Raw genomic sequence first — 20,231 nt, forward strand, 5'->3', positions numbered from 1 at the left:
AATTACAGAGAAATTAAGTTCTTCTTGTTTGGGGAGGCAGCTCTGAAGAAACAAAACAAAACAAAAAGTCCTACTTGTGGCGTTTAGAACCCTGTTAAAGTAGCAGTAAGGCCTCGTAGTTAAAACTCAGAGAACACAACTCCTTTGGAAAACGACCCAGATGTGATAATTTAGAATGATTCTTTTCTGCATAGGGTTCAATGCAAAAACTCCCCCCCCCCTCCTCCCCCTCCCCTACGGAGGAACAGAAAGAAAAGCAACACCAGAGGAGAAACAAAAAGGAAATCTCTGTTCACGTGAGTCAGAGCGCTCAGACGGCCTCTCGTGTTAGGTAGCTGGTGCATTTGTCCCTTTTGTTTTAGCAGTGAGAAGCCCCCCCTCCCCCCTCCTCCTCCTCTACTTGAACATGCTCTGCAGCATGGCGGTGGCGTAGGTGGGTCGGGCCTGCCGGCTCTCGATGGCGCTGCGGAGGTACAGGAGCCCCCCGCAGCGCTCCCAGATCTCCTCAAACTGCCGGGGGAGGATCTCGGCTCCTCTCTTCCTGGACAGACCCGTCTCCTCCAGACTCAGCTCGCACATCTCCATGTCGTCCTTTCCTGGAGAGGAGACGTACCATTCAACCACAGAGACCACTTATGATGAACAGCTTAGACGTACAGCACCAGTCACACCTGTGGACACAGCTTCTCATTCAACTACTGAGAAGAATCTAAATATAAAACATATTCTGGTTTGTTGAGCATTTGTTTGTTTGCCACATAATTCCATATGTGTTCCTTCATAGTTTGGATGTCTTCAATATTAATCTACAATGTAGAAAAAAATAAAAATAAAAATAAAGAAAAACCATTGAATGAGAAGGTGTGTCTGGTACTGGTACTGGACTATACTATGATGTTTTCTGCAACATTTTACAACATACAATACTATTACTTTCATATGACATACTGAAGAAGATGTTTTCATAAATCTATTAATTTTAATGAAAATGTTTTTATGAACATTTTTATGACTATAATTACATTTAATTAAAATATTTATTGACATGAGATACTATGATTTCGAACATTTTTATGAACTATTATGACATATATATAATTACATTTAATTAAAATATTTATTGACATGAGATACTATGATTTCGATGACATCTAAGAATTATTGTTACATCATTTTCCTGAATAAAAAAATAAATCTATATGCACATACTAAGTTTAACATTAGGCTTCAACAATCTAGTGAGAATCTCACAGAGTTGCAGAATGTTTTTTCGTGATTCTCTTGTTGTGTGAAGGTGATACTCGTTAGAGGAGAAATGTGATGTTTCTCAGCGTTCATCTGGACATGAGTATTGTTTTATGATTGACTCAAAAACATGTGAACTCATTCTTTAACTTAAAAAAAGACAGATAATAAAGTACGTTGTTTAAAGCGATTCTAGAAATGATATTCATGTTTTGTTGATCTTTGGTCTCTTTTGAGGAAAAATCGGTTTCTCTATGTTGGAGCTCCTGTTGTCTCAGCTGTCAATCAAACATGTACACCAGCCTGCCCACTCAGAGGCTTCAAGGCTAAAAGGAGAATTTCATGTTTTTATTATTTTCACTAATAAAAAATAAACATTTTTATCTGAAACAAGGGACGACTTTTACGGTTTCAGTCTTCTTTTTATGGGTGTTATGAAACTGTAGCTGAAGAAGAAACACTGGATGAAATATGTCTCATAACTCTAGAAACTTTATGTCCTCAAAGCTCCACATATGAAGTCATGTGACCTTCATCACCACGGCGTTCTGATGAGAGCTGACAGAGCTGGACTCCTCGTGGGATGTTTCCCAAAACCTGATCGATGGAAGAGACCAACTCCCTAAAACACCCCCAACTACTACTTCCTAAGCATGGGACACACACACCTCCTTTCCTCTCTCCATGTGTCCTTCCCTCTCCCTTCCCTCCCATACTTCTCCACTCTAAATTACCCTTATTCTATCCTCCTTCCTTCCTTTCCTCCTTTCCCTTCCCTTCCTACCTCCACTCTAAAACCCCTCTTCTATCCTCCTTCTTCCTCGCTCTTAAACCCTTCTTCTATCCTCCTTCCTTCCCTTCTTCTATCCTCCTTTTCCTCTCTCCATGTTTCCTTCCCTCCCTACTTCCACTCTTAAACCCCTTAAACTCTTATCCTCCTTCTCTTCCTTTCTCTCCCATGTTTCCTTCCCTCCCTACCTCCACTCTTAAACCCTTCTTCTATCCTCCTCCTCTTCCTCCTTTCCTCTTTCCATGTTTCCTTCCCTCCCTACCTCCACTCTTAAACCCTCTTCTATCCTCCTCCTCTTCCTCCTTTCCTCTTTCCATGTTTCCTTCCCTCCCTACCTCCACTCTAAAACCCCTCTTCTATCCTCCTCCTCTTCCTCCTTTCCGTCCCTCTTCCTTCCTCTCTTCAGCCTCAGTCTTCTCCCCCCTCGGTGGCGTACTGACCTGCCACCAGGACGATGGGGTGTTTATCCGGGTGAAGCTCCATCTGCCTGGCGATCCAGGGCCCGTCGAAGTGAGCGTACCACCAGCCCTTCTTCTTGCTCTGGGGGTCTTTGTACTGGTCGCCCGGCCGGATGAACGGGATGCGGAAGTAGCGCTGCTGCCGGTTCATCGCCACCTCGTACTGCCGCGTCGGGATGGCCGGGGCCGGGTTCTGCTGAGCTGTTCATTGGATGCAAAGAAATAAAACGTTAAACCTCTTTAAAACATGACAGCAACCAATCAGGAGAGAGCGAACCATGTTTACATGCAGCCTGGGGTCAGTCAACGGGAAGGATGGAGAAACATTCAGCCGTATTCCTGTTAACCAGCCTGTGTATTAACTCTCTAAGCCATCAAGCTGCTGAAGCCCTCGAGCTCCAGGAGCTGCTCGTCCGACTTCCTTACAGAAGGGAGAACTTCACTAAATATGGAAACAAAGTCCTGAAAAGGGATTTTTTTGATATACAATTAAAATCTGGAATGTTAAGTTTGATGCGTTTCAGTGATGGAGGATAGTTGTAAATTCTAGTTTTCTACTTCTACATTTATTTTAAGTTGGCATTTTAATAAGTTAACGTTGTTTCCAGAGACAAACGCTGAGCTATACGTTTATTTAAAGTAACCTTTTTTGGTACTTTTTTCTATCAAATGTTTCCCTGTGTTTCAGTGTCTGCTAGCGTGAATACACTGTGTGTTAAATTAAACAATTTTGAAATAGTTTGAATAACATACAATATTTTAGGCTGAAATGATGATTACAAATTAAGCTTGTTGGATGAATGTCAAAGAAAAACACCCAAAATGTTTCCCAAATCCTGACTCAGTACGACCCAAAAAACAAATCCAGCAATTAGCTTTAAACCCAAAGTCTATAACCGGTTAGCTTAGCTTAGCATCAAGACAGGAAACAAGAGGAAACGCTGTCCAAAGGTAACAAAATCCATCTAACAGAACCTTTAAAGCTCACAGAGGAACGCTGTGTACATTGTTTTATTTAGTTTTTTACGAATTAAAGTTTAAAAACAACAATTTATTATTATTATTAATCTTTTTCTAGACAAGCTGCCTCAAAACAAGATGTATATATGTATATATATATATATATATATATATGTGTCACAGCATGTGGTTATAAGTCTTTTGACCTGTATGTGGCATTAATAAAGAACAGCTTCACTTCTAACCTAAAGTGCTTATGAGGTAAATTTGCATTAATTGTAGAGCTGTTAATACACAGGGGAATACACTAGAATATGGCTGTAAAATAATAAAAACATGGAACAAAGAATCCAAGTCAGCAGAAGCATATTCCTTCAGCGGGTTCATCTCCTCTCTGCATGTAAACATTAAACTCCACTCTGCTGGTCTCGGATCAGGTTTGAATGAACTGCAATGCTCAGTGAGTCCGGCTGTTAGGGGGGGGTCAGCAGAGACATGAAGCATGGCAGATGTTCATGAAGGGGTCTGCATACTCATGTGAAACATAAAAAAACAAACATTATTTGCATCTTTCTACAAAGTGGAGCGTAAAATAAGAGACTCTCTGCAAAAATGCTCATTTTAATAAGTTGCATGAACGGTTTAAAAATCAAGGAATGTGCATAAAAAAACCGCTTGTTTCCAACTCAGTTCAGCTTTTAAAGACTTTTCTCTATTTAAGTAACATTTTCCTTAAAATAAAATCTTATTTCTTTGTTATGCTGATGATTCAGAAGCAGACTGAAGTTTGAAACAAGAGAAATCTTCTTTCACATGTTAAAGACGGATTCCAAGATCTAAGAAACTTGTTAGAATGAGTCTTTTTTGCAGCTTCAGAAAACATGAAACAACCATCGCGTCACCATCACCAACTACACAGCGCCTTAACACCACCTTCCAGAGAGGAGAGAATAGAGAACTGACCTCCTCCAACCAACAACGTTTAGAATAGAAAATCCCTAAAACTTCACCAACGAGGAGAAATCAGGCTGTTTATGTCGTATTTGCTCTTCAGAGGTTCTCGAACTCGACTCCTGGCTGGATTTTCTCTCCAGTTGTTGACTGCTGCTTGTCGTGTTTCCTGGATTTGAATCTACAAAGTGCCAGACTTCCTCCAGTGACTCATTGAGCGGTAGAGAGGTTTTTAGGTTACAAGTGGAAACAAAGTGGAACTTGACCCGCTGGTTCCAAAGAAGATAAGATATCAGACAGCGGCTGGGACGTCCCGGACCGAGACTGGAATACAAGCCTGGTGTCACACAAATGTTCCTCTGTTGATAACATTTCTACGTCTGCCAGTCAAGCTTTTTAACCGACGACAACTTCCCAAACTAAATCTGTAAAACCTGGAATTATATTTGAAACTTGATGAGACTGCATTCCTTATTGTTGAGTCCTGCTTTCTTAGCAAACAACGTATGTAAATATATATTAATGAATCATTTCAATGGTTGGATTGCGTATAAAATGGATATTGTTGTTGTGGTTTGAGTGAACTGACCCTTTAATATTTCTGTTATTCTGAGTTTCAATAAAGATTTCAAAGAGTCAAATCAACTTTTATAATAATTTTCTTGACGTGGGACAGTATAATTCTGAATGAAATATTAAATGTGTGTCATTGTCAGCCTTCAAACTAGCCCACGTCAGTGTGTGACTGGCTGCAGGTGTGCAGACACACTGGAGGCCTCGTCTGGATGAACGAGCTGCTGTGGATCTAAAGATCTTCATTAAATCAGGAGCGAACCGAGCGACGTTGCTCCTCTTCCTCCCGTCACACTCCTGGAGACGTTGATGCTGTCATCAACTGCCCTGATAGCCTCCCCTCTCTCCCTCTCCCCCTCCCCTCTCTCCCTCTCCCTCCTTGAGATGTACCCGCTGTGGGAGTTTCGGCTCTTTATCACGACCGTCTGGGTGGCGTCTTACAAATGCAACAAAGTCACAAAGATGTAAAAAAACATGGCCGCTTTCCAGCCTCACAATCCCTCAAATAATCTTGTCAACACAGCACGTCTCAATAGAAAAGCAGCGGTTGCCGTGGAAACCCCGTCCACCATCCTCACCGTCCCTCTCCTCCACCTAAAGGGAAAGATTTCCAGCTGAGCAGCAAAAAAACCAGAAGAAACCAGCGATCCCAGTTAGGAGCAGACCTCTACTATGTGGGGAGGGGTGGTGGTGCTGGTTAGGGTTAATAAGATGGGGGGGTGAGAGGGGGAGGTGTAGCTTTTCTGTTAGTAGCGTCACACACTGAAGAACCACTTACATGCTTTGTTCACAGGAGGAGCATGATCTGAAAGTAAACATGCCATGTTACAGACGGACACAACAGGAAGTGATGCAACAAGTGAGATGTTTATCAGTCGACGGACGACGAATCAGACGAGACATCAGAATGAAAAACAGACACATGTTGATTATTAACATATAAATATAAATGTATAAATATGATGGTGACTGAGCTTAACATCATAGTCGGGTTATTCTTCATGAGATGTGGCGACAAAACCATGAAACGAATGAGAAAAGAGAGAAATCTGCAGAATAATTACACTTCAACACATATTTAAAGCAAATACTGGAAAAATATCTGAAAATAATACGAGAGCTCAGTAAATTCTTAATGTTTTTTTCCTTTGGTCAACAAATTCTATAAAAACACCAAATCCAACAACAATTGCATCTAATAAGTATTATGTGCATCAACAAAAAACATCAATGAGCCTCACTGTTGTTCCTTCATCACCATGACAACACACTCACTGTAGTTTATTCTGACTCAATACCAACATAGAAACACTCACTAGAGCACCAAATGTGGATTAATCCACCGCTGAAAATAGTCCCCAACAAATGCAACAATTGGTTTGTGTTGTCAAAGATTAAAGTCTTAAAAACGAATGGGATTGGAGCTGAGAGACAGGAAGTCAGAGAGCGTAGAGAGCTGCATGGACGACGTATTTGTTGTAGTCAAACAGGAAGTTCATCACTGGTTCCCTCCTCAGTCCAAATATGGTCACATCTGTTCACTGGTTGCAAAAAGTCAAGATGGTGACGGTCAAAAAGGAGAACGTAAGGCTGTAAAAAGGCAGTCAGCAAACCAATGAGTGACGTCATGACGACTACGTCCACTTTTATATACAGTCTGTGGTTCAGACTGTTCAAAACAAAACTAACCAGCAGAGGCAGCAGGAGACCAGTAGCTCCTGTGTTCTGAGAGGTCAAATGACTGTTTTTGTGAATGGATTCTGGTGTCTCTGCAGAGAGCATAGATAACAGGTTCAGTTCTCTGTCTGATAAGAGGTGAAAATATTCTAAATATAGCGTTCACTTAAACTCATTTTGATTCTTTAAGGTGTCTAAAATCCGTCCACAGCAGAACATTGATTTGTTTTGGTGTTTTCAGAGGTTAAATTACTGTTTTTGTCAATGGAGTCTTTGAAGTCGGCATATTTTCCGTGCTGGTTCTCCATCTACTGCAGTAAAACACAGACTATGGAGAAGAACCTCATACAACCACACTGATAAACATCACAGCTGTCCCTTTAAATCCTCATGTGGCTGTAGGGTTATCTTTTAGTGAAATGACACCATGTTATGCAGCATTTACGCATCAGTGTATGTTAATCAGGAGGCATTTAAAAGGATTTGACCCGATACTCATTGATCTGTTGGAGTCTCACTTCCTGGATCTCTAGAGTAAAAAAACACCGGTATATTCTTTGAGTAGTTTTCGAATATATGTTTTAACAAAGAATCAAACACAGGATTTAAAACACGTCTGACCTTTGATGACTGACTACTCTTGTGTTTATAAGACTGGACGGAGGGTTGATGTTGACAAAGGTCAAGAGTCAGACTCACGCCTCAGGTAAATACCTATCTGTCCGTCAGAAACAAACATCTATTGTTTTGAGGCCAATCAGAAGCCGAGGCTCTCAGATGGAAGCAGAGCGATGAAGGATGAAAGCGTGTGTGTGTGTGTGTGTGTGTGTGTGTGTGTGTGTGTGTGTGGGCATCGCAGGTCCAATCAGCAGTCAGAGCAGAGCACACAATAGACGGCTCAGAACGAGCTCTCTGTCGCCATGACAACGCGACGACATGCGGCAAAAAGGAGATGTGGCGATGGCGTGCGGAGAGCTGAGAGTCCGTTTGTTCCTGGTGTTGTACCGACGGGCAGAACGGGTCAGAGGTCAGAGTCTCTAACGGGTCAGAGGTCAGAGTCTCTAACGGGCAGAGGTCAGAGTCTCTAACGGGCAGAGGTCAGAGTCTCTAACGGGTCAGAGGTCAGAGTCTCTAACGGGCAGAGGTCAGAGTCTCTAACGGGCAGAGGTCATGCTTTAAATGTCCACAGTCAGAAATATGAAGAATCGTTTATAGTGACATTACTGTGACACAATGCATGCGCCATTTTCACAGACATAAGAAGGGAAAAGTAAAGAATAGAAGAGGAAAGAAGGAGAAAACAGAAAAGAAAAGAGATAAGAAAGATACGATACGAAAACAAATATATGAAACTCTCGATACCAAAGGAAACAAAAAGAAAATAGAAAATAGAAAAAAGAAAGGTATGATATGAAACAATACCATCTAAAAGAAAGATATGAAACGATACGATAGCAAAAGAAATGAAAAGAAAAGAAACATAAAGAAAACAGAGATAAGAAAAGGAAGGAAAGGTATGATAGGAAACGATACAAATCGATAAGAAGCGATACGATATGAAAAGAAAAGGAAGATATGATATAATGCAAAACAATTCGAAAAAGAAACAAAATGAAAAGATAAGAAACTAAAAGAAATGAGAGAAAATAAAGAAAAGATATGATACCAAACAAAAAGAAAAGAAACAAAGAGAAAAGAAAGATATGAAACAAAAGAAACGAAAAGAAAAAGAAAGGACATGATACGATAAGATAAGATACGATAAGATAAGAAGTGATACGATAAGATAAGATAGAATATGAACATAAACAGGTATTTAAAGTAGAAAAACAAACATTTAAACATTCTATTAAACCTGTTGTTCCTCAGCTCCTGATGAATCAACACTAACCCGTAGTTTAAACCCTCACAGAGCGGTGCCGTGTCTTAAAGTCGTACCGTAGTCGGTGATAGATTTGGGCACTCGCTGCTCCGTCTCCGTGTTCCTCTTCTTGTTCTTTGACTTCCAGGCGTGGTAAACTTTGAGCCGGCGGTGGAACTCCTCTCTGCAGGCGGCCAGCAGCTCGATGTCTGCAGGAGACACATTTAGAAAAAAAAATCAGCCAGAACAAATACAGAGCCCATCACCACGAGTAAATGTCAGGGAGGTACGAGTTCTTTGACCTTTAAGAACACAGAGTTTATCACCAGAAGGTTTGTATTCGTACCGACTTGGAATAACAGCAGCTTCTTTCAACCATGTATGACTTTTAGTTTTCTATTTTTTGTGCCATCATTTTGTGTTAAAACCAGACGGCAACCTCTGGGTTCTTTAAGTTGAATCCTCTCTCCTGTCCACCAGGGGGCGACTCCTCTGGTTGTATAGAAGTCTATGAGAAAATGACTCTACTTCTCTCTTGATTTATTCCCTCAGTAAACATTGTAAACATGAGTTTATGGTCTCAATCTCTAGTTTCAAGTCTTCTTCAATACAGCATGATGTTCATTTAGTAAATGATGCTCCATTTAGAGTCAAACAGACCATAAAGCAGGGGATGCTTTAGGGCGGGGCTACACACTGATTGACAGGTCGACACCAGAGACGTATACGGCGTCTCTACGTCACTCCTCCTCAGTCCATATATGGTCACTTCCTGTTCACTGGTTGCAAAAAAACAACATGGCGACGGCTAAATTGCCAAACTTGAGGCTTCATAACGTCCACAAACTAATGAGTGACATCACCATGACTACGACCCCTTCTTATATACACTTCTCATATATGATCTCCTATCAGATACCATTATTTTTAACAAATAACAATTCAGAACATCTATATCTATATATTTTATCTCTGTCACTTCCACACAGTGTAACATACAGGTGATTGATTAAACGATTGTTTCCGATCAATAGACCAGGTATTGGGACTGAAAAATGAAATATCTTTGTACGTACCAATAAGATTTACTACTACACGGTGGCGTCCACATACTTTTGACCACACTGTATGTTCGTTAATGATAAACCTCACCCAACAGATATATATTGACCTTTGTTCATTTCCTCTCCAAAACTTCCACAACAATCATTAATATCTTTAGAAGTAAATAACAGTGTGTGTGTGTGTGTGTGTGTGTGTGTGTGTGTGTGTGTGTGTGTGTGTGTGTGTGTGTGTGTGTGTGTGTGTGTGTGTGTGTGAAGAGGTTCCACTCTGCAGCATTAAGATAACACGCTTCATCGGGATGATTCAGATCATTTAAAACATTCAATGCATCATCTAAAAAGCGCGAGGGCTAACGGTGAACAACGAGATGCTTAATGCACGATAAGTGCTTCGGTAACCCGAAACAGAAAGACAAAACAGAAATAAATAAAATAAAACCCAACAACTTCAATTTAGCGTGCAGAGCAGAAATCCCTGCGGAGTGAAACCGGAGTGAGGCAGATGTTATGTTGTATTCTGCAGCATCACCGTCGTGAGCGGCGATCACATCAGTATTCCATCTGTTTGTTTGCGGTCGTTCTCCACACATTTCCCGTCTGCCTCCTCGTCCTTCACGCTTCCAGCGGCGAGGATGAGGACGGGCGAGCTCCGGGTTAAACTCAATATTAAGAGGGTGAAACAGAAGGATGAGGTGGATGTTTTTGTTTACCTCCATTATTGAATCATAATCTGCCCAAGAAGAAGGGAATGTTATAACATCCGCTATCAGGGCGCTCACGTTCTGACCTTTGACCTTCTTTATGATGAAATGTTGTCGAGCCAACAAATAATCTGTTATTATTCTGTTGTTACAAGAGGTGGAAGAAGTATTAACATCTTTTATTTACCACACTGTGATAAAATACTTCACTACAAGTAAAAGTCTTTCTTTGACATCTGAATACAAAGCTACAGCCAGATGCTAGTTAGCTTATCTTAGCATAAAGACTGGGCCAATCTGTAGCCTGGCTCTGTCCAAAGTTACAAAGATCTGCCTACCAGCATCTCTACAAGCTTGACAACCGTACAAAAGCAGAACTGTATTTGGTTCTAAAACAAACCATTGGATTTTAACAATCCATTATTGTTTTGACCTGATGATGGCGCTAGATGAAGAGTCAAAGAATCAGTAATCCTGAGATATTGCGGTATACCAGACCAGGTTCTTTAACTTGCATTCTCTCTAGTGTCCACCAGGGGGCGACTCCTCTGGTTGTATAGAAGTCTATGAGAAAATGACTCTACTTCTCTCTTGATTTATTCCCTCAGTAAACATTGTAAACATGAGTTTATGGTCTCAATCTCTAGTTTCTGGGTTGATACCCAGGACTGCTCTTCTAGATAAACTTAGTAGCCTCTAAATAAACTGTGACCTCGGAACATAATGGAGCCTTCTTCTACTGAAACACTGATTAACACTGAAGTGCTTTTAAACCTTTCATTTAATTTACATTTCCACAAATTGACTGAGCGACCTTGGAGTCATGTTAAGTGTTTCTCCAGCCTTTCATCATATCTACAACATCTGACAGCATCACAAACTCTAAAAGCTTTTGTTCTGAAAAAGAAGGACGCCCCTCTTCCTGTTTGATCTAACGACGCTGATCTAAATCTAACTTAGTGTCTCATAATGTTAAGTCAAGAAGAGGTCACGTCTTCTCATTTATTGTCATAACAATCCTGATTTTTTCTAAATGACTGTCAATGGCTCAATAATACTAAAATGCTACATTTAACCCCTTTAAACCTTTCTAAATGTCAGCACAAAGGTTAAGTAGTTCTCAGCGGTCCGGTTGGTCATGATGACACTATCTGGTATTGTCATATTTTAGTTTGAAAGCAATATAAAGTGAACAACTGTGGTATCATCACGGTGAGCTTTTGTTCAGAGAGCTGTTCTCTGCTCTGCTCGGCCAGCGATTCACTCCCACGTTAGAGAAGTGGCCATAAAACGAGGCAGAGGTCACAGAAATGAAGAGTGAGTGGTTTGGAAAGTGAAGCCGCTATTTCTGCCACAGCTGTTTGGTGGGAACGAGGCTAAAATACTTAACTGTAATGGCCTTAGAGTGTGAGGATGAAAACAAAGTTTAGTCATGGGCTCATTCAAAGATCAAACCGCTTCATCCTCTGGGGAGCTGGAATGTGATCAACAACTTTCATGGATATCTACCAGTTAGATATCTTGATGTACAAAGTGTAAACATTTTTACTGGAGGACAAGAGAATTCATGAGTGGCCCAAAATTAAAGGGTTAATCCTCTGGGGATCAACCTTTACTGATCAAGAATATACATGGCACATTTTAAGGATGTCTAGACCAAGACAAATCCATGATAAATTCCATGGTATTCCGACCAACATAACTCCAGACCACAGTGTTAAAAACAGGCCTGTTTATAGTGCAACAATATCTAAACAGAAGTGTAAAAAGTTTTTGTTGGTAGTTAAAAGATTGCAGGTTTTTCTGGCGTTCATTTCGGATAAATTCCAACATCGCCCCGTTGGCGATGACTCGTAACGCTGAGGTCACAAACTCACCACATGAGGTATTGATGGCGTCTCTCAGCTCGGCGTACTTCCACTTGCTCAGCTCGTACTTCTTGGCGCCGGCAGCAGCCTTGGTGGCCTGGACCTGAGGACCTCTGACACGGAGAAACAGGACAAGGACGCCGGAAAAAAGTCAGCAACAAATAGACAACAGCATTGAATTGTGGGAAAAAATACAGCTTCAAGGGGAATGAAGAGGACGGGGTTATTCGCTTCAATCTGAACAAAGGATTTGCAAATTATGTTTAACTTTTAAAGAACTAGATGGGTGGAGATTACAGATAAAAGTACAATAAATAATTATAATAATAAATATTGTGATTTAATTAAATGCCAAATATTGTCCCAAGAAGTTTGACATCTATTGACTCCAACAAATACTATTAATCCTGTTATATCATTTCCATTTTTTCTCCAAAACATCAGTTTTGTGATGTTAAAAGCGGCTAAAAAGTCCTTTTACAGCAAACTCCACCCACCTGAAAGCATCAAGAATGACAGATTTATTACAACAGAAGTAACATTTGGTTTGTTGCAGAAGTTAAGGTGATAGCCAGGAACAAACGGGGTTTTCAGATTAAAAGCATCGTAGTTAAAAGGAAAGAGAAAGACGTCTACGTTAGAACTATGGAGGGTTTGAGATCGTTATTAATGATGCATGCTGTTTCAGCCGCCAGGAGTCAAATGAAAAAACGCCTTTGAGGTTTCGACGGCGTGGAGTGGCAGCTCAATGTGATGAATTATAAATGACAGTAGCAAAGCGATCAGCTGTGGAACCTCGCTGACAGGTCGATTAATCCGTGACCGGGATTTGGGAGGCGGGACCCTGCTGGTTGTCTAATCCTATTGGGTGTCTCTGGGGTTTTTATGATGGGGGTTTGGCATTCTGACATGCAGCGGGCTGGTAACGCATTCCCAAAAGGGGCACATGTTTTTGGGGGGTCATTTTTGGCTGCTACTTCCTGTTGCTGTGTGTTTAAGGCAAAGCGAGGAGGACGGCCTGAGCCAATTAGAGGCAGGCTGACTAATAGAAGAAGCATGGCGGAGAAAACAACATTTATGTGCAGTAATCTGAGGAGAAGAGTGAACTCTCATTCACAAAAGGAGCTGCGTGGCTGTGGCGTCTAGTTGACTTTCAGCTGCTGAGTTCACTGGATGTCAAAGGTTAAAAAATATCACAGCTCTACTAGACCAACAGCTGATTTCAGAGGTTACCGTGACGATCTACCGTTTTAATTTTAATGTATAACTGCACAAAATAACAAGTTTGTAAAGAAAATATAACATTGGTTAGTACGGATCACTCCTTCCAGTTCGGCACGCATGTGAACCTGAGATCAATAACACAGTTTAACCATCATAGTGTGTAAATTAAGTTTTAGTTATTGGCTGATATTCAGTCAAAATGTGCGATGTGGAGATTGGCATGAATGCTTTCGTAAACAGAACATGACTGGTTGTACTGGGCCATTTGTAAAATGTTGTGAATGTGGATCAGGCTGCTGGTGGAGACCCAACATGAGGCTTTAGTTAAATATAGTGACGATGTAACGATAAGAGCTGACTTTAGAGACGTTTATGGTTAAATTAATGTCGTTATTAAACAGAATAAGTATGAAGGAGTTTGTTGAAACACTAAAAAATTGTTTAGTTTTTTACCATTTTTGCTTTCTTTTACCATAAATCAGCTAGAAGTCAGAAGCAGATAAGACGACTTTAACCTAAGCTGTGTTTATTCTAATATAAGAATAAGCTTCAGAACATAAAAAGATGAAGGGAAATATAGAGGGATGCAAACAAATACTTGATCATATTATAAAAAACAATAATAATAAACAGCTAAATCACACAGTTTTTGTCTTTATAAGACATAACAATCTTAAATAATAAGGCCTGAAAACAGTGGAAACATTAAATCATCCATCAACTCTGCTGTATTTAGAATGTAGGTAAAGTTACAGACTGCACCTTTAAACAATAAGAAGGTTGGAGCTGCAGAATGAAGGTGGAGTAAAAACCACAAGTTTAAACACAAAACGCAGGTTCTTTACTCTGCAGACGGCAGCAGGTCGACGATAAACGAGAGAAAATGTTCAGCAGAAAATAAACCAGAAAATGATCAGAAACCTGCAGCGAATATCAAACTGCTCTGAGGGAATTAACCCTGTTAATCACAATTCTTGAATTAGATTATGATCAACAACAAAATTGACTTTTAGAGGATTTCTGCATCACATGTGATCAATAATCTGGTGAATTGAGGCGACTGATTGTGTCGAGATTTTCACTGATGACGGAGATTCATTCTGTTTCAGTTTGAACGGTTTCTACCCACCTCGCCAGAAGTTCAGTCATTTCCTTCGCCATTTCTTCCCTAAAAAGCACGACGGCCCCAGTTTTTAAAAGTTAGTAGAATGTTAGAGGTGGAGTTTTTCTTACAACCAAGTATACAAAGTAGTGACTGCATAGAAACACTCATAGTAGATGAAGAACATGAGGAAGAAGGAGGTGAGGAGAGGCTTTAGGAAAGGAGAGAAACTAAATATGAGAGGGTTGGGAATATAGAAGAGGAAGAGGAAATTCAAAACGTGAGGAAAGAAAGGTTCAAAAGTCAACAAGAAGCAACTTTTTATATTGATATTATATTTCAATTTCATTTGTTTTTGTACTTTTTTGTATTTAAAAAACGATTTAATGAACAAATCTGAAATATGCTCACTTAAAAAAATACTTAATTTAATTTCCATTAACATCAGCTTGAGGGAAACTAAAACATGATAAATAAATATTCACTTCAGAGCACTTATGAGCTCCTTTATAGTTTTTTTCTAATTTAATTTAATATCATTATATTACTGATAAACTTAATAATGTAGCGGGTCTGGACTTGGTCTGGTTAAACTTTACTGAAGTGCCTTTCTTGAGTTTATGTACTAAGTTACTCTCCACCACTGCACAAGAACGTTCACTTTGTCAACTTGAATTACATTCCCTTCAAAAACATATTACACAAAACTATTAAGTTGCATGTAAAGGTGAGTTCTAGAGTTAAAAAGAAACAAAAGGACGAAGGTCTTGAATGAAGGTGAAGGAGAGAAAAGAGGAGGATGAAGAAAAATGGAGAAAGAGGAAACAAGAACTTGGAGAAGTTCTGTGAATGTGAAGCCTTTAAGAGAACAGTTTATCTCAGTCTGTGGTGAATGTGTGCATGTTCTCCTGACATATGGAACCTGTTTAAATGGTTTAAATGTTCTATATCTTGGGTTATCTGAATATAAAGATTTATGAGTACTAGGTGTTCCTGAGGATGGTTTTTTGCTGCTTCAATCTCTCGACTCTCAGTCAGTTTGTGAGAATAAAAAACATTTTATAAATACTGCAGTGATATTTGTAACGAGCTGCACTGAGATGAGAAAAAATAAATAAATAAATAAAACACTTAAGAGAAGAAGAGTGCTGCGTATTGGAACCACAAAGTGCTACGATTGCAGCTCTCCAGCGTCCTCGACGTGAGGAACAGAGGAACGTGGACGCGACTACGGCTGACTCACGCCGTCGAGCAGCAACTTCAAACTGCCAGAGAGACTTTTGTATGCGGGTCTCTTAAGGGTGAGAGCAGGGAGAAGAGTGAGGGAGGTGGAGGCCTACGAAAGGAAATGAAGCTGAACGCCGCGGCAGGAAATAAAAACGGACACGGAGAACGTTTAACATCTCAGGATGCAGCACTGAACTGGTTAACACATCTCTGCAGACTACAGAGGAGAGCCTCGCTACATAAAAACCCTAAAAACACAGATCTACGTCGTGTCCCTGAAGGTGTTGGGTGGGTGTGTTTGGTTCTGAGAGGGAAACCTACATGGTCAAGCTCTTGAGCATTGTGGTTCCAGCGGAGCTGCAAACAGAAGATTGTAGGATTATGAGACGGAGCGACACGGAACAATGAATACCAAAAAACTAAAATCAGGAGGAGGGAAGGTGATTCTTCTTCTTCTGAGCTCTGATCAGAGGACGAGGCCCAGATTTATCAAACAGCTGGAACATCAGGAAAGATTAAAGTAGAAAATAATCACTTTAACTCAAACTAAATAAAGATTAAAGTAGAAAAAATAATCACTTTAACTCAAACTAAATAAAGATTAAAGTAGAAAGTATTCACTTTAACTCAAACTAAATAAAGATTAAAGTAGAAAAAATAATCACTTTAACTCAAACTAAATAAAGATTAAAGTAGAAAGTATTCACTTTAACTCAAACTAAATAAAGATTAAAGTAGAAAAAATAATCACTTTAACTCAAACTAAATAAAGATTTATGTAGATCTGCAGCAAACTCTCTCTTAAATTAATAATGGTAATAAGCTAAAGCTTTATTTGGTTTATCTGATTAACTTTTTTACTCCAGCGGCAGACTTCCCTGCCTGTATTATTTAATTTTGCACAATTATCTATAATTTCATATTTATTCATTTGGCCTAAGGCTGCTTGCTAATCACATATTATGTTTCCATAAAATGTATTAATTATTCTTCTAGAATTATAAAGGATTTTACCAAATAAAGAAAGTTAATAAAGAGAAAGTGAATAAACTTTATAAAATAAGTAAAGTCATTCTTTTTATGATAACATGACCTGGTGAGGAGTGGTGTGGTTTTAAATCTGTGTGTTTATATAAATATTGTACATATAATAAGTATTTGTATCACATATATCTGTTGTGTATGTTTTGCCATTCCTCACCTAAATTATTTTTTATATTATTCTTTTGTAAATATGCTGATAAATCAAACAGGAATCATTTAAAAAAAAGTACTGAATTCAAATGAATCCAAATCCTTAGGGAAGATTTAGATTGAATCTACATTTAATTAATTCATCTTGAGGGAAGGTGAGTTTTAATGCCAATCGATTTAACTTTTAAATGTAGGATTGTGTTATTTATTCTTAAAAGAATAAACAGCTATTTATAGCACATATGTGGACTAAATGTTATACACATAAATTAGAGAGTTGTCTCTAAAGCTTTGCTATAAGTAAGACTGAGTCATGTGATTATTCTTCTCTTTAAGAGTTTGATAAAAAACGAGCCCAGATCAGGATTCTAGTCACAATCACGTCGGTGAAAAAATTAAATGGGTGCTAATTGCTTAAAAAGTGGACAATTAAAGTTTCTTCTACTCAAAATACAGATGAAAGAAACAAGAGTGCCTTCTGCCAAACTGTTAGTTGGATTCATTGGTTGTGCTGGGCTGGCGGGTTGTTACAGCATGCAGGGGTTTGTTATGGGTTGAAAGGTCAAAAGGGCAGGTGGGATTTTGGGGATTAAAATTAAAGGGTTAAATCGCCAGGTCTTACGCTGCTCTCTCTGGGGACGATGGAACTGAGGAGCCGTTACTGGGAGGGAAAAAAACAAAGAAAACAAAGAAGGAGATGGTTACACACAGGATCCAATGGAGATGATCATTTCTCCACACGGATTCAAATAAGAAGTCTGTGGAAAAGAAAATCCAGGAGAAGAAAAATCCAGTTTACAGAATGTCAAAATGTGAAACGGCAACAGGAAGTGATTGGTCTTCAACCGCTCTAGCTGCCGTCAGACGGTGATGCATCATCAATAGTTTTTTCTCGGGCTTCAGCGTCTTAAAACATTCAGAGTTTTTTAGTGAACGTTGAACGTACTGAGAGTAAAACATCACAGCAGCTGCCTTTGAGTCATACATTGGACTTTGTCAAACTGGAAAAGGACAAACACACTGGACTGTGAGAGAACAGAATAAGTTTTCATTCGCATTGCAAGTATTCATTACTTGACCTTATAAGTCATTATAAAATGCTTTATGATGCGTTAGGAATATTGTTATAAGTGCTCATAACTATACTCAACCCTCTGAACCCCAAGCAATAGATAAGTCAAGCACCTCTCAAACAATGGAATCTATATTCCCAAAATGTTCCAAGTGTTACCAATGCCAGAAAGAAATGGAGGCTCCACATGTTGTATTCATTGAACTATGTACATTTTTACAACCTCTATTCACAGCCTCTCCTCTCTGCTCTGTGTTCAGCAGCCTGAAGTTCAGTCAAAGTTTCACTGAATTCTTGTCACATGACTGTTGGTCTCAGCCGAGTAAATCATGGCTTCATAGTTGAACTGAGAAACTCAGAATTTAAAGTTTTTTTACAGAATCTGGTTAAAGCAAACGGTTTATTTGCTTTTATTGAAATATCACAATTTTCAGCCTCGTCTTGGTTGCTTTTCCTTACTGAAGCAGTTGTCTAACATGGTGCGTTGAAGGACTGTTGGAAAGATGAAATCTATCGGTTATGACTGTTTTTAAAGCTTCTGGCTGTGATAAACAGTGTAGTTTTGGCTATTGTTTATAAAGAAAACATTTTTTTTTCATCCAGCCGACGGGTTTTGAGGTTCAGAGGGTTAAACATTGCTATAAGCAGATCATAAGTATGTTTATAATGCATTAAGACAAAAGATTTCTGATTTGCTTAACCAACCACAACAGAGCCCAATTGCAGTGTTTTTTTTTGCTCATAACTATATTTTCCTGCTTGCGTTTCCTTCCTGCTCTCTATGACCACATGTAAGTGTTAAAACATAGATAGCTGGTTACCTCCGCAGGCCGGAGTCGATCTGCACCTCCTCGGGGATGAGCTCGGACTCGCTCTTGGCGATCCTCAGAGCCAGCTCCCTGTCCCTCCTCTCCTGCTCCAGGACGGTCTGTCGAGACGCGTCCTCCTCCCGCTCCGCCTGCAGCTGCAGCTCCATCTCCACCTGAACACAAACACATTACAAGAGCGTTTTGTTTTTATTTACTGTCGGCTGCACCACCTGGAGAGCCGTCCCCGCCGCTGGTGACATACGACAAGGATTGTCTAACCATCTGCTGGTGTATAATATCTGGCAGATCCACCGCTGAGATCCGGCTGCTGCGTCCTCGGTTCAGGACTTTACAAACTCTGTCAGGAGTGAGACTGTTCTACAGAACAGCTGTTTACAAATGCAGATGTCAGACGACGTCTAGATGTTTTCAGACGTACTGTATCACAAACTGTTCAGTCCCTGAATTTCATCTAAATTTCACAACAAAAACATGCTGTTTTGTTTCAAGGTGGGCCGTGATTGGCTGGTCACTTTGCTGCAACACAGACAATGTAGTTAATCTAGATGACAGAGGTCTCACTTCTTTCTTCACCAGATTCTTTTTACTTTCCAAATTCGTTTTAACTCGAGGATATTTATCAGACACATCTTGACACACTTCAGATCTTACTCATTTTTTTCCAAATACTAAAGTTGTGATTTGCAACATGACATAATTTCCTGTCATGTGACTTTTATAAATTTTGTGAAACGAGTTCCTGGACTGACGGTTCTACTACATTACACATAGTAATACTACATTACACATAGTAATACTACATTACACATAGTAATACTACATTACACATAGTAATACTAATACACTACGGAGGGCAACAAAATTAGGAACAAGCAATATGTAGACGACACACCGGTTTATAAACAATATAACCAGGGTCCAAAACAAGCACTGAGTAAATGCACTTTCCTCAGTTAAGCAAAGACAAAACAGGTTTATGTTTTAGGGAAAAAGTCTCCAATCTGCAACGTTAAAAACCACAAACTAAGCAAAAAGTTTGGCTGCAGTCACGGACTCAGACCTGAACTTCAACAGCCACATTAACACATAGATTACCACATCAGTCCAGTTCTGAGGACTTTACCCTGGCTTCCTGTCTCATAGAGCACTGAATGCTTTATTATATTATGAAGTATCCAGACCTCTCAAGTCTGCTCTCTGTCCCCAGAGTTAAAACTAAAACTGGAGAATCAGCGTTCATTTTTTTAATGTTCCATAAATCTGGAAAAAAGCTCCCATAAAACTGCAAGTAAGCTCAACTCTCACTTCTTTTAAATCAAGACTTTTATGTTCGCTGCTGCCTTTTTATTAAATAATTTATTGTACTTCACTGTAACTTTTATTCTAGTATTTTATCCTATTTTATCTTTTTTCTCTAGGCTCTTTAATGACCAT

At 39.5% G+C, this 20,231-nt stretch overlaps 1 protein-coding gene across 4 annotated transcripts in view; it reads right to left on the reverse strand.

Annotated features, from left to right (window-relative positions):
- Positions 1-202: 202 nt before the first annotated feature.
- myo6a (myosin VIa) overlaps positions 203-20,231 on the reverse strand; it is a 109,747-nt gene continuing 89,718 nt past the window's right edge. The window contains exons 28-35 of one of the 4 annotated variants that reach the window (XM_054618057.1): positions 18,789-18,949; positions 17,518-17,556; positions 16,023-16,058; positions 14,502-14,540; positions 12,158-12,261; positions 8,593-8,724; positions 2,476-2,694; positions 203-596 (exon numbers count right to left, since the gene is read on the reverse strand). In XM_054618057.1, the coding sequence (XP_054474032.1) occupies positions 397-596; positions 2,476-2,694; positions 8,593-8,724; positions 12,158-12,261; positions 14,502-14,540; positions 16,023-16,058; positions 17,518-17,556; positions 18,789-18,949 (930 nt within the window). In that variant the 3' untranslated portion in view covers positions 203-396. The remainder of the gene's footprint in view (positions 597-2,475; positions 2,695-8,592; positions 8,725-12,157; positions 12,262-14,501; positions 14,541-16,022; positions 16,059-17,517; positions 17,557-18,788; positions 18,950-20,231) is intronic. The other 3 variants (XM_054618058.1, XM_054618059.1, XM_054618062.1) reach the window with 3 other exon arrangements.

The sequence above is a fragment of the Anoplopoma fimbria genome, chromosome 18, assembly GCF_027596085.1.
Source record: "Anoplopoma fimbria isolate UVic2021 breed Golden Eagle Sablefish chromosome 18, Afim_UVic_2022, whole genome shotgun sequence".
Lineage (NCBI taxonomy): Eukaryota > Metazoa > Chordata > Actinopteri > Perciformes > Anoplopomatidae > Anoplopoma > Anoplopoma fimbria.